Raw genomic sequence first — 13,999 nt, forward strand, 5'->3', positions numbered from 1 at the left:
ATGGCCCATGGCGGCAGGCTTGCGGCGGGGCAGGATATGAGAGATCGCCTCCGTCTGTATCTTCGCCGTGGAGAACTGCTGGGTAAAGTCCTCGACGGTGTCGCCAAAGAGGCCGAACTGGGAGACTGGCCGTCGAGAAAGCGAACCTTGTCGGTCTCACGCATCTCGACCAGGTTCGTCCATAGGTGTCGTTCCTGGACCATGAGGGTGGACATTGCCTGCCCGAGTGACTGCGCTGTGACCTTTGTGGCTCTAAGGGCGAGGTCGGTTGCTGAGCGCAGTTCCTGCAGCACGTCGGGATCAGGGCTACCCATGTGCAATTCTTTAAGCGCCTTGGCCTGGTGGACTTGCAGGAGGGCCATGGCGTGCAGGGTGGAAGTGGCATGTCCGCGCTCCGCCGTCGAGGGTAGCAAGAGCGGATGAGCGCATGGCTCATCATGCACGTCCGGGAAGAAAGCAACCGCGGGAGTGTGGCGCAGCTGTGAGCGGTGCACAAGCCCGTGGAACCAATCAAGTAGCCGTGAGGGGGAGGGGACGGGATTTGCATAGTGGACCTCTGTGCATCAGGCTCAGACTGGGCGCGCAGACCCAAAGGTGGCGGCGCAGACGAGCCATCAACATCAGACGCCGCTGTAATGCTCTCTGATGCAGTGGTGATTATCGTCATCCAATTCCGGGAGCTCAAGGGACCGGCAGGAAGGCCGAGAAGCGGGCCGCACTTATCCCGAGCTCAGATGGGAGCAAGCAAGCGTGCCGGGGAGGCGGGTGGTTCGCGGGAACACAGCCCGTCATTTTCCCCAAATCGCCTCCAATCCTGTAGGAAAGAGGTGAGGCGTGGGGGGCGGCTGAAGTGGCTTTCTCTCATGACAAAAGTAGCCGCGACCGCAATGCTGCCTCAGCTATGTTCTCTCACTGAAAACATAGACCATTCATAAAAATGCTGCCTGCGTGTAATCGCAACCCAGGTACGCCAGGCAGTTTTTATGACCGTCAGAGGTGGGGAGAAATCAACCGCATCCAGAAACTACACAGTGGCTGAAACACGTCTTTAAAAAGGACGTTCAACACCGCTGTGTATTGCTCTTTTAGAGAAAATCACTCTTTTAACTCTCTTAGAGTTTGGGTTTCTGCACTGTCGAAGCGCCCAGGGGCAATTTGCACTGCCATGCAAGAAGGAGAAATCGCAGCATGCACAACCATCGGCTCAGAAGAAATTTTCTGAATGAACTCTAGTATTTCCCCGCCTTTATACCCGTATGTATGGGGGCGGGGTATGCAAATACTGGCTGCCAACTTCTCATTGGCCTTTTTTCATAGATCAGAGTTATATTCGGTGCTCAAGAGAGACCCCTAGTGTCGCTTCTCCGTCACAATTTCAAAGAGAGCAACAGACGGGGAACTCATAGTTTACAAAGCAGTCAAATGTTTGTGTGCCTGCTATTCCGACTATCCATTTATCAATCACAAATGGAGGCTGCACAAACAGTAAAGCACATCAGGCATGACCGTATTATAACATACTCAAAGGTCTTTCTACTCAGGAAACATTTAAAACTTGTGTTGGTGGAGTAAACATCAGTTGTGAGGTATAAACAGCTTTATAACACAATCATATCAGCTATACAACATAAACTCAACTAATGTCTTGTCACCTGCATTCCTCAAAACTGAGCGCAAACATAATGGAAATATAATTGACAGTGAAATATTGTATCTCTCACCTTTGTCATCTTTAATACATCTACCTCTGGTCTGTTAGCATTAAAGGTCAAGTCTCTGATATTCACTATTGCCACCTCATCTCCATCACGCTCCATGTAAATTTTCCATTTACAGTCCTGCAGAGGTCACAGAGACAGAGTGAGGTACAAATGAGACATCATCAGATAGGATGAGGTTAAAGTGTCTTGTGCAGGTAAAAGTGGGCATACATATGATGCTTGTTTTCAACAAACAGATATATAGACCTGGACATTTATTAGCTGTGTGAGTGTAATATAACCCAACAGTACAACCTAGAGGAAACATTGGGTATTATCAAAATGTGTACATTTTCCAAAGAAAATATGAGTATCACTTGCCTGCGCAAAACTCACCTGCACAATGCTAAGGCATTGTGGGTGGTTGCTAATGTGTTATGAGTTCTTTTAAATGTGCCTATCCATAATGTCAAAATATTATTATTTTACTTCACAGTCACTAGGGTCTAAAGAGGTCTTTCTCTGTTCTCTATTTTTCAGATGAATGGCTACCTGCATGTTGATTAGACCACCTGACTTTGATTTGATGGACAAAAGTTTCTTAAAATATGAATTCTATTTTAAAAACTTTAAAAAAAAAATTAAAAAGTATATATATATTTTTTAAATAGCATAAAATAATATACAACATGTTTAAAAATTGTATGCATAATGGGAGGACTCAAAGCTACGGAAGATCAGAGTGCAGAGAACTGAGCGTGTTATTTTCTAAGGCATGACAAGAGCCTGAGACCCTAACATCCATTCTCATTCACATTAGCAATGGAGATAAGGCCCCTTACTGCGAGGGCACACTACAAATGACTGAGAGAGGTGCATGCTGGACCGAGTGCTACACCCTGACAGAGCGGTAATGATCTGTCCAATCTGCCAGCTTGCAGCTCAGGTCAAAGGTAACAGCTTAATGCACGTGGGCACGGTTTACACACTATACACTTACACAGCATCTCATGGAAAAAATAGATAAATCGACCTCTGTATTTTCATCTTGTTTTAAACTAAATATATTGTAGCATCATTAAAACAAGGAACATTTACTTGAAAAGTAAAACTATATACAATATTATGTCTTTTAACTTAAAATAACTTAAATAATTTGTTTACCTAATTAGCTATGATTTTTAAATGTATACCCTACTTTGAGTGTCTTGGACTACCAGTTTAGTATAATAATTTATAGAGGTTTTACAATGCCCCTCAGAGGATAGGGAGGAAATGTATTATCTGATATAGTTTTGCATTCCCTCACAATAGTTGTGCATTCCCTCGCAATACCTTTATCCACCCCTTCAGAAAGTTAACTATGGTTTTACTACAGTAACCACAATTGAACTTTGGTATTTGTAATGAAACCAAAGTAACCACATTATTTACCATGATTTTCCTACAGTAACTATATAGTTCAACTATGGCATTTGTAGTAGGTAACCATATTATAACCATGCTATTCGTAGTAAAACCATAGTAATAGGCTTAATACAGAAAAACCAAAACTATTTTTACAAAACTTTTAGCCAAAAGCCACAATTTCCACCAAAAAACATGCCCTTATGAAAATTAATAATGGTTTCACTATAGTAAACCTGCAGTAGACATGCAGAACTATAACAATTTTCATTTCCACATTATTACTACGGTTAACCACAAATATCATAGTTAAAATATTAAGTTAAGTTCACCTATGGTTACTGTAGTAAAACCATGGTTAATTTATGTAAGAGATGGATAAATGTATTGTGAATTGTGAATGCAAACAATTGTGAAGCAACCCAAAACTTATTGCGAGGCAATGCAAACAAATGCGAAGCAACCCAAAAGTTATTGCCAGGCAATGCAAACAATTGCGAAGCAACCCAAAACTTATTGTGAGGGAATGCAAAGTGTTTTGCGAAGGAACTTAAAACTATTGTGAGGGAATGTAAAACTTATCATGAAAGAACACAAAATTTAACATAAGGGAACACAAACTATTGTGAAGGAATGTAACTATTGAGAGGGAACACAAAGCAATTCGCGAAGGATGTAAAACTATTGCAAGGAAATGCAAAACGTATTACGAGGGAACACCAATCTTATTATGAAGGAATTCAAAATGTATTGTGAGGGAACGTAAAACTTATTGTGAGGAAACACAAAACTTATTGCAAAGTGTGATAGGGCGGAGGGCGGGGCTGAGACCGCCAACCACGAGCGGGGAGGGGCTCACTGCCGACCGCCTGGAGCAGGAGAACCGCTACCAGGGGTGGGGGAGACCCTTTCTGTTCCCCGAGAATGCGGCAGGGCGTTCCGTCCGCCAGGGGCTGGAGGACTGCCTCCGATCCACTCGGGGAGGTGCGGCTGTTGTCCACTAGAGGGTGGAGGAGTGACCGAGTTTCCCTCCCCCTGTCCGCTCCCAGATTCAGGAAGGCGGGGCTCCCCGGCCTGAGAAAACGAGGGAGGAATGTGACAGGGCAGAGGGCGGGGCCGGGTCGTGATTTTACACACCCAGTCCCTTATCAGACACATCATCGGAGGTGAGCTTCCCTCCCTCCAGGACAAATATATCAGGCGGTGTGTGAAAATCATCAGAGACTCCAGCCACCCGAGCCATGGGCTGCCCTCACTGCTACCATCAGGCAGGCGGTATCGCAGCATCAGGACCCGCACCAGCCGACTACATAACAGATTCTTCCCCCAAGCAATCAGACTTTTGAACACTTCATCTCTCACGATCAATATACATCAGCACTGCACTTTATTAATCTTATTATCTCACACTGGACTGTCATAATTTTATTCTCCACAATACAACTACTGTATATATATTTTTTTAATATACTTTTTATTTTTATTGTATGTGTATTATATATTGTATGTATTGTTTACTGTACATTGTATATTATTATTGTGTTGTGTAATTATATGTACATTTGATATGTAAATTGTGTTGTGTAAATATGTTGTTTATTTTAAATTGGTATATGTCTCGTCACTGTCATGACTGCTATGTTGCTCGGAACTGCACAAAAGACTTTCACCCACTATTGCACTTGTGTATATGGTTGTGTGACAATAAATTGATTTGATTTGATTTGAAGCCAGTTCTCGCCTCCTCCTTTACATTGAACTCCTTTACACAAAGGAACACAAAATATACTGTATTGTGACAGAACTTAATACTTATTGAGAAAGAACGCAAAATGTATTGCGAGGGAAAGTAAACCATTGCAAAGGAACCCCAAACTTTTTGTGAGGGAACATAACAATTGTGAAGAAAAGAAATATTTAACATGAGGGAATGCAAACTATTATGAATGAATGCAACTATTGTGAGGGAGCACAAAGCATTTCGCGAAGGAACATAAAACTATTTTGAGGAAATACAAAACTTATTGCAAGGGAACACTAAACTTATTGCGAATGGAATGCAAAATGTATTGTGAGGAAACACAAACTATTGCAAAAGAAAACAAAATTTACTGCGAGGAAACGTAAACTACTGTGAGGGAACGCAAACTATTTTAGAAAATAATTTCCCTCCCTGTCCTCTAAGATACTAGGTTTATACTTAAAACAAGATAAAAAAAATATCTGTAAATGGGATAAGGATAAGGTTTTGTTGTTAATTGATTTTTTTTGCATAAATATCAAAACATTTTGTTCAATATCTGAAAACAAGTCTTAATATCTTAAGCTAAGTCATTTAGCTTCTTATGTAAATGTATCATGTTTTAGGGATCTTTATATTCATTGGAAAACAAGACAAAAATACTAATAATTTTTTTTTTATAGTCTTAAGAGAGCTTGAGCGCATGCCCGTTTGTGAGGTGAGAAGGGAAAGTGTGAATAGAGAATTGTGAGAATGTGTTTGGTTGCTTTTGGAAGGGACTTAAAGGCATAGCTTCCATGCATGCGCACACTAATACATTGGCCGAGCACAGACCAAGCATTTTCCAAACATTAGCCATGCCTAATAACGGCAGCAGAAACAATGTGCAGTAATGACGGCCAGCGTGGTAAGCTTCTAATGACACCTCATACATAATTCAGCACCTTTCCGGCGACTAAACCCTGATATCCTCATTAACAGCAACACTCAGTGCTGTCAGACGGGCAAAGCACAATCGCAGGGCCTCATTTAGGCTTTGAGAAGTGCAGCTGGTTCCACGATACCGCCAGAAAGAGAGAGAGAGAGCAAGCGAGCGAGCAAAAAAGGCAGAAAAAACCCCAGAGCAGAGCGGGTTTGTTTTATTTTGTGCAAAAAACCTTGCAGTTTGTAAAAACAAGGCTGACACGAAGGCTGACACCAGGCAGAGGAAAATAATTAGCTCTCATTTTCTCAGGCTCCTGTTTCCTTCTCCCTGCTGAGCTTCCTCCGAGCCAAACCACCACATGTCAGGAGAAATGGGAGGCAATTAGCGGCTCCACTTCAGCCCCGCCGCACGCGTTGAAAGGGGACTATTTATGATGGGACAATGAACAGCTGAAAGATTAAATAACATTTGCCTTTTAAAAAGAAAATGACTTCTGGCTAAATTTTTGATTAAATTCAAACGGCAAGTGCAGACGCAGTCATTCTCTAGTGTCGGGCCTGAACAAAGGCTCGCTGGAAAGAGGGGGTGTCTGCTATGCTTCACTTTAGATTTAAAAAAAATGTATTTATCTTCTGCTTTTTTTAAGTGAAAGAAAGAGAAGTAAAAAAATGAGAGGCTTTAGAAGCGAAAATTTATTTAGCGAGAGAGTGGTCAGTCTTCAGTGGGGGCAATATCAGGCATATTTACTGGAGGAAGACAACTTCCAATCAAGGAGCTTTGCAATCCTGACAAAACATCTCAGTTAGGAAAAGACGTAACATATACAACAAAAGCCCCTGTAAACACAGGAACTGATGCCTAAAGAGCAATGCAAAAGTAATGACAGCAATTAACAATAGGGTTACATTCTTTAAAAAATATCAGAATCGTGGCCGTCAAAGGAAAATTCAATGCGGGCAACCATATGGTAATGAGCTTTGAGTGGTTCGGCGGCAACCTATTGGAATATAGAAGTGCTCCGCTCTAGCGAAATCTAGAGAACACAACACTGTAAACTTTGGTTCCAACAAAACAATAGTTCCGAAGACAAAATGGAGTAGAAATGAATTACTGCCATGGCGGTTTTCCCGTAATATACGATCTGTCCCTGTTTGTAACAAAAAATACATAATTTTAATTACTTTCTGTCATCGATCGATTTATTACATTAACATTTAAAATATTTCATGAGGACACACGCTACTTGTGATATGTCTGCAAAAAGATACTGGTCGACATGTCTGGATGTTTTGCGGCCCCTTTAAATATAGATCACAAGACCAAACATTCCAAACGAATGTTGCCACCTATTTCAACTACATCAGAGCATCCACAATCTTCAATAGTGTTGTTGGCAGGGCAGCCAGAGGGAATTTTGATGCTCTTGCCTCCTCTGGTCTGAACGCACGGCAGTGTTTCCAGAAGCGCATCTCTGCAGCAGCGCTGCCCTCTACTGACTGTTCTACCAGTGTATTCCCAATCAACCGGCCCTTTTTACAGCGCGATATGTATGCACTTCCGGTACAGTTCGATTATCGAAATAATTATTCAAAGAAGCCAGTTATTTTGAATCAACAGCGCAAAACACACGGTGCTTCCGGTATAGTCCGATTCCGAACGAATCCTTCTAATATGCCGGTTCTTTTCAATCTACTGGAAGACATGAAAACATGCAGTGCTTCCAGTATACAAGTAATCTTGTACTGATGTGCACGTTATCAATGTCCCACTCAAAATTAAATCAGAACTGTTGAAGTCTCACAAGCCTGAATTACAACATTAGACAACAAAACACAGTCTAACTGTCTCTGGAACTGTTACTGTTTATTTAATGATCACCTGTGACCTATCAAATCAAGCAGTGCAGTTATTGACTGGTTGTACATATGACAATGTATAATTAATGATACACAAATTTTGTTATAAGTGGAATTTTATAAAAATTAAAAAAAAAAAATGAATTAAATATGCCATCACATTTCGTGTTGGTTTAGATTTATTTGTTTAAAATAGAGTAAGGATCTATTATTGGATTGTATTTGTCTCTAAAAAGTCTGTTAACACACTTTTACAAGAGCTGTATTAAATCTAATTTGTTATATCAGCTCTGTACAAATGAAGGAGAATGTGCATTACAGAACTGGAAGGAAAGAAACAAGCCCAGGATATTGCATTATAGCTAACAGGGAGCGCAAGGGATGCCCCTCTGGAAATTTCGGTGGAGGATTTAAACAAAGATGATGGTATGAAAGCCATTTTAGACAAATTGGACTCTGTGTTCTTAAAAGAGAAAAAGGATCAACAGATTTGACTGGTAAACTGCCCTGGATTGGGCACCGATGGCAAAAAACTCTTTGCACAATGTGCACGGATACAGTCCCTACCAGCTTGTGTTTGGACTGTCAATCCTTACTGATAAGCCACAAGCTCTGGAAGGTACTAGTATAAGTACATGTGTAGGACAGCACGTTTCAGATTGGCATGCTGCAAGAAGAGCATTTACAGAGGCTGAATGCTCTCAGAGAATCCAAAGAGCCCTTCGGAGACAACTGCGGCCCACAGACGAAAAATACGAAACTGGGGACAAAGTATACTACAAACATGCAGACAGTGCACAGTGGAAAGGTCCAGGTGTCGTCATTGGCTAGGATGGGGCATTTATATTTGTAAGGCATGGAGGTACTTACGTTCGTGTGCATCTTTCCAGGCTCTGAAAAATGGAGAACTATCGCACAGTGCAGGAAGAATAGATGCAGATAAACAAAGCATTGTGGATAACACTATTTCACAGCCTCCAGGATTATCTGGAATGGACTATGCCAGTGAAACTGACAGTGTGGAAGAAGCACCTGCGAATCAAGGTGGTGAACTTTGGGAACAAAATGACACTTTAACCCAGCCAGGGGGAGAGTTGGGAAATCATATTACTAGACTAAAAGCAAAACAACAAAATTACATATACTGACAGAGAAAGCAGTGAATTACATACAGCACAAATTCTTGGCAGAGCAGGAAAAGCTACAGGAAAACGTAAAGACTGGTGCAATCTACAGTACATTCACCCAAAGACGGTTATAGGCACTACTGGGTCAGCTGACCTGACACATGTGGATGACCTTCAGGTTGTTTCCCTAGATAGTACGTTGCCAAGTAGTAATCACCATGAAAGTGGTGTTGGTCATTAAAAATTAGACTTTTGTCACAGCAAAGAAGGCTGAGCTGGACAATTGGAAAATAAATGGTGTATTTAAGGAGGTGAAATATGTCCTCAGTTAAAGAAATACCTAATGGTTTAGTGCCAAAGGCTAGGTTAGTCGCAAGAGGTTTTGAAGAAATAAATGTCAGTGACCTTCCTAAAGACTCACCAACTTGTGCTAACCCTAAGGATTGTGATGTCAGTCATATGTCAGAGGAAATGGCAGCTGCATTCCATGGATATTATGGCAGCCTTTCTACAAGGAAAAGAGTTGGATAGAAATGTCTACATTCGGCCTCCACCAGAAGCGCAGTGCAAATGAACGCTGTGGAAATTGAATAAATGTGTGTATGGGGTGGCAGATGCCTCTCTGTACTGGTACAACAAGGTTATAGGTACCATGGAGCAGCTGGGGGGTCGTGTGTCACAGATTGACCCTGCAGTGTTCTACTGGATAGTTGACAGTGGTAAATTAACTGGAATTCTTGCTTCTCATGTTTATGATTTTTTGTGGGGAGGTTCCAAAACATTTTCCTCTTTGGTCATCCCACAGTTGAGATCTGCTTTTCAAGTCAGACATGAAGAACACAACAGTTTCAGTTATGTAGGAATGGATATCTCTTCTGGACATGGTGAAATACATGTACATCAAAGCACATATATAAAGAGTCTTCAGTTCATTGTTATGGATCTGGCCAGAGCTGTGCAACGTGAGGCTCCGCTCACAGACTGTGAGACTGACATGCTGAGGTCTAAGATTAGCCAAATTCTTTGGGTTGCCAGACAGAGTACGTAGACCAGATGTAATGTGTGACACGTCTATCCTTGCTTCTACAACAAAACATGCTACTGTTCAGACTTTACATGATGCAAACATGATTATCAGAAAACTGAATTTTCAGAACCTAGGAAGTGTCAGCTCCCTAAAACTGTTTGTGTTCAGTGATGCCTCGATGGGAAATGTTTCAGATGGTGGTACTCAGGGTGGCCACCTTATCTTGTTGATGGGAGAAGATGGAACATTCTCGCCTATCTCCTGGCAGTCTAAGAGAATCAGAAGAGTTGTCAGAAATATTATGGCAGGAGAAACCTTGGCACTCACCGATGGAATTGATAATGGGATGTGTTTGACTGCAGTTTACTCAGAAGTTACATCAGGTGACAGAAATTTGAGTAACTTGACAATTTGTGTGACCCATAATCTTTCCCTTCTAGATGCTGTGAAGTTCACAAAGTCTGTCACAGAAAAGAGACTTCGTCTTTAGGAGCATAAAGGAGCTAATCCATTCTGGAAGTGTCCAGAAAATCCTTTGGTCTGCCACAAAGAATCAGCTTGCTGACTGTCTAACTAAAAAAGGGTACCTCTACATTACTTCTTCTGAAGACTTTAAGTGAGGGTGTATGGGAGCATGAAAAAGTCTAAATAACAAAAAAAAAAAGACAAATATCTATATTAATTTCCTTTATAAGGTGTTCCTGTAATATATGTATTGAGTGTTTTTTTTTAAAGGGGAGATTATTAAGTTGAGCTATAGTCTTGTGTCTATAGAGAGAGAGGGTGTTGGGAGAAGTGAATGGGAGTAAGTTAGTTTGTGTGTGTGGATGGTGCAAATAAAAGCTTCAGACAAAAAACATTTGAGAATCATCATTTAGAGTTAACAAGCACCATTCACATTTAGAATGTAAATGTTAGATAATTTTGTCATCCAATGTATTTAATTTATTTTGTTCATCTGCAATCCCTGTCTCGGTACGGCTCAGCTGAGGGAAGAAAGAAATGACACAGACACCCAATGCTATCAGAAGTTTATTGTTCAGCACTGTGTTATATGGTCCAGAAAAAACACATTCCACTGGACCCCCACCAATGAAATAGTTCTTTACCTTATATGGGGGTGACATACATGTTTGAACTATGTGTGAAACTTGAGAGTAGAGACAAGAAACATTCTAACAAGGGGCAGCTTTGCTTTGTGATGACACAGCAAGCTACATCACCCAGAGAAGTTGTTGAGAAGCATTAATTATTTCACATTGCCCACTTTGATCCTGAATGGATCACGTAGCCTTCTCAACCAACATCAGTATTAGGTATACACACATAATGGAGCATGGTGATATTATGCCTGTTTATCATCACATTCAACTTTTGCATTAATAATTGTAGCAAACATGGGCCAAAATAATAACATAAGTAGAATGCATACAGCAATCGATATAATGGAAGACATCCAGGGTGCGAACCACCCAAACACATTGAAAAATGTCCCCATATTCCCTGATGTTATCAGCTAATTCTTTATTCAACTTATCCATTTCCTTTCATACCTTCATGAATTCACCATCATCAATGTGACCCAGGATCTATGTATAGCATTTGTCACTAAACATTTTACATACTCCTTCTCCATCTTTAGCCAAGAGGTAATCAAACATTTAATACCTCTTGGCTGTACAATACTGTCTAGATATACTTCAGGTTCACTTGAGGCATCACCTTCTATGTACCTGCGTTTCTGGGTGTTTACCCATACCTTCATAACAGAAACATCTTCCTGTAACATTACCATAAAACATAAACCATCATACATTATTTCTAGGAATTGGAATTACACTTGTGAATTACGTCTTCATGTTGACAGTTCCGTGTCCCTCCTCGGGTCCTCCTAATTCGCAGATTCCCGGTTGGGCACTGGCGCTGCGTGTTCAGCTCCTCCAGTGCTTTCACCGTTCACCTTGAATCAGTAAGGCCCTCCTTTGGAGCAAGCATCACGCGACTAGTGTGGATCCACTGCGGTTGAAGGTCAGTCAGCACCCCTGTTCTGGTCACCGGCAGTTCAGTTGTTGGGCCCACTTTGGTTCACCTGACTTTGTTGGTTTCAGACACTTCACCAGAATCTTTGAATCGTTTGTGCATGACTTGATGTCCGGGCCGGAAAGCAGAATGTTGTCAGCATATTGCAATAGACAGGTGGCAGCTTGGTGTCCTTCAAAGTAGCGTGCACTACAGCAGAGAACACAGCAGGCGAGTCTCTAAATTCCTGGGGCATTCTGTTACTATTGGCCTCCATATGTGAATGCGAACAGCGGCTGCATATCAGCCATGACTGACACTGAAGAATGCAGAACACAAATTAATAATAGTAAAATGAGTGTGGTCTGCTGGAATTTAGTTAATAGTAGTGCACATATCCGGTACCACTGGTGACAATGGCATTCATTTTTTCAAATCTTGCGTTAATCGCCATGTATTATTAGCTTTCTTCATAGGATTAATTGGTGATTTATATGATGAGTGAATGTGTTTCAAAATACCTTGTTACAGGCATTGCTGTATTATTGGGCCAATGCCTTGTTCTTTTTCTTTGGAAAGTGGATACTGTTGCAGTATTTTGGTAGGTTAGAGCAGTGTTTGGCAACATATGGTCTTACGTCAATAAGGCCCGCCTCATCTTTGAGGGCGGCCCATAGCGCTGGGTCGACGTTGAGCATTTCCTGTTTCGTAGCAGAAGTGTTGTCAGACGTTGAGCTGCAAACTTCTCCATAATGTCCTGTATACACAGACTGAAAATATACTGAGGGAAACAGCAATTGTAATGAGCTAGAATCCAAAGTTCTTTTTCTCAATTTTATGCATCGGATCACAGACCAGTAGGCAGAATGGAGAGTCAGGCAAAATCACAAAATCATGCATTTTAAACAAGTTTGTGTTATCTAGAGATGTTACGGTTAATTTTGGTGTCATATTACACTTCACAGGAATGCCATTAATTCCCACAGAGTTTAGAGTGTGTCCCGTAATAGAGCCCTCATAGTAATGCGCTGTTAATGAACATTTAGATGCGTCCGTATTGATGATTAAGATATGCGGGTTTTATATAGTAATTATTTGCATATAGTCAGCGTCAATGTTAGTGAAACGATTTTATATCCGTCTGGGCACTTGATTAAAGGAAATGCAGATGTTGTACCGTCGCTCGTATCTTTCTTTGAATCTGAATAGAATACGTCTGCGGCTGCAGCGAAAGAGTTGCCTTTAAATTGTGTTAAATCGGGATACAACAGTGCACATGATGTCTTTGGGAGGTTAGGGGTTAAAGCTTTATTCACAACAATATCATATTTAGGCAGCTTGTTTTGAAACCGAGACCGCTGTGAGCATTTGATTAGTCTCTTTTTGTTCAGGACCTTTGTCCCAGAATGGTTTTATTTTCTTCCACACCTCGTATGACACTTTTATGTATTTATAATCTCACTGAGGATCCTTTGACCCTTTTTACCATAGATTTGGATTTACTCATGAATTGATCTAATTAAGTTTTTTCCTTTTTTTTTCTTCCTTTTTTCTTTCTCCTTTCTCTGACCACCCAACCAAATTGCTGATATATGGCTCAAAACATCCATCATTTTGGATTTTCTTTCGATGGAGGATGGCTTATTTCCTGTCCGATAATGTCACCCTTTTAATAAACACTTCAATAAAATTCCCGATCGACACGGTTCATGCAGATAAAATTTCTCTTCGTCTTTTCCTTAGGACAATTCCCGTCCTCTTCTTATTCATACCAGACTAAGGATATCTTTTAAACTACTGCTGCGGTTGTGGGGTTTTCCCTATTTTACAATAGAGCTAAACCCTCCTTCCTATTTCATAATAGGGCAAATTCCTCCCTCTGAAGGGGCCCCCGAGCAGAGTTATTAACGGAGTTAATATCGAGCCAAATTAAACTACGTTTTATTCAATCTCTCATCAGACAGGAATACTTGATACTTAAATCAGTCTTACCTGTCTGGAGAGATCCCGGACGAGCCCCCAAACTGTTTGATAATTTTGTCATCCAATGTATTTAATTGACTTTGTTGATCTGCGTCTCGATACAGCTCAGCTGAGGGAAAAAAGAAACGACACAGACCTAATGCTATCAGATCCTTCTTCAAAGTTTATTGTTCAGCACTGTGTTATATGGTCCAGAAAAAACACATTTCACTGG

The 13,999-nt window shown here is 41.1% G+C and overlaps 1 protein-coding gene across 1 annotated transcript in view; it reads right to left on the reverse strand.

Annotated features, from left to right (window-relative positions):
• Nucleotides 1-13,999, reverse strand: part of map3k20a (mitogen-activated protein kinase kinase kinase 20a) — a 42,425-nt gene that overhangs the window by 9,579 nt on the left and 18,847 nt on the right. Inside the window, 2 exon segments of the mRNA XM_052141760.1 lie at nucleotides 1,394-1,474; nucleotides 1,722-1,838. Of these exon segments, the coding sequence (XP_051997720.1) occupies nucleotides 1,394-1,474; nucleotides 1,722-1,838 (198 nt within the window).

This window comes from Xyrauchen texanus, chromosome 14 (assembly GCF_025860055.1).
Source record: "Xyrauchen texanus isolate HMW12.3.18 chromosome 14, RBS_HiC_50CHRs, whole genome shotgun sequence".
NCBI lineage: Eukaryota > Metazoa > Chordata > Actinopteri > Cypriniformes > Catostomidae > Xyrauchen > Xyrauchen texanus.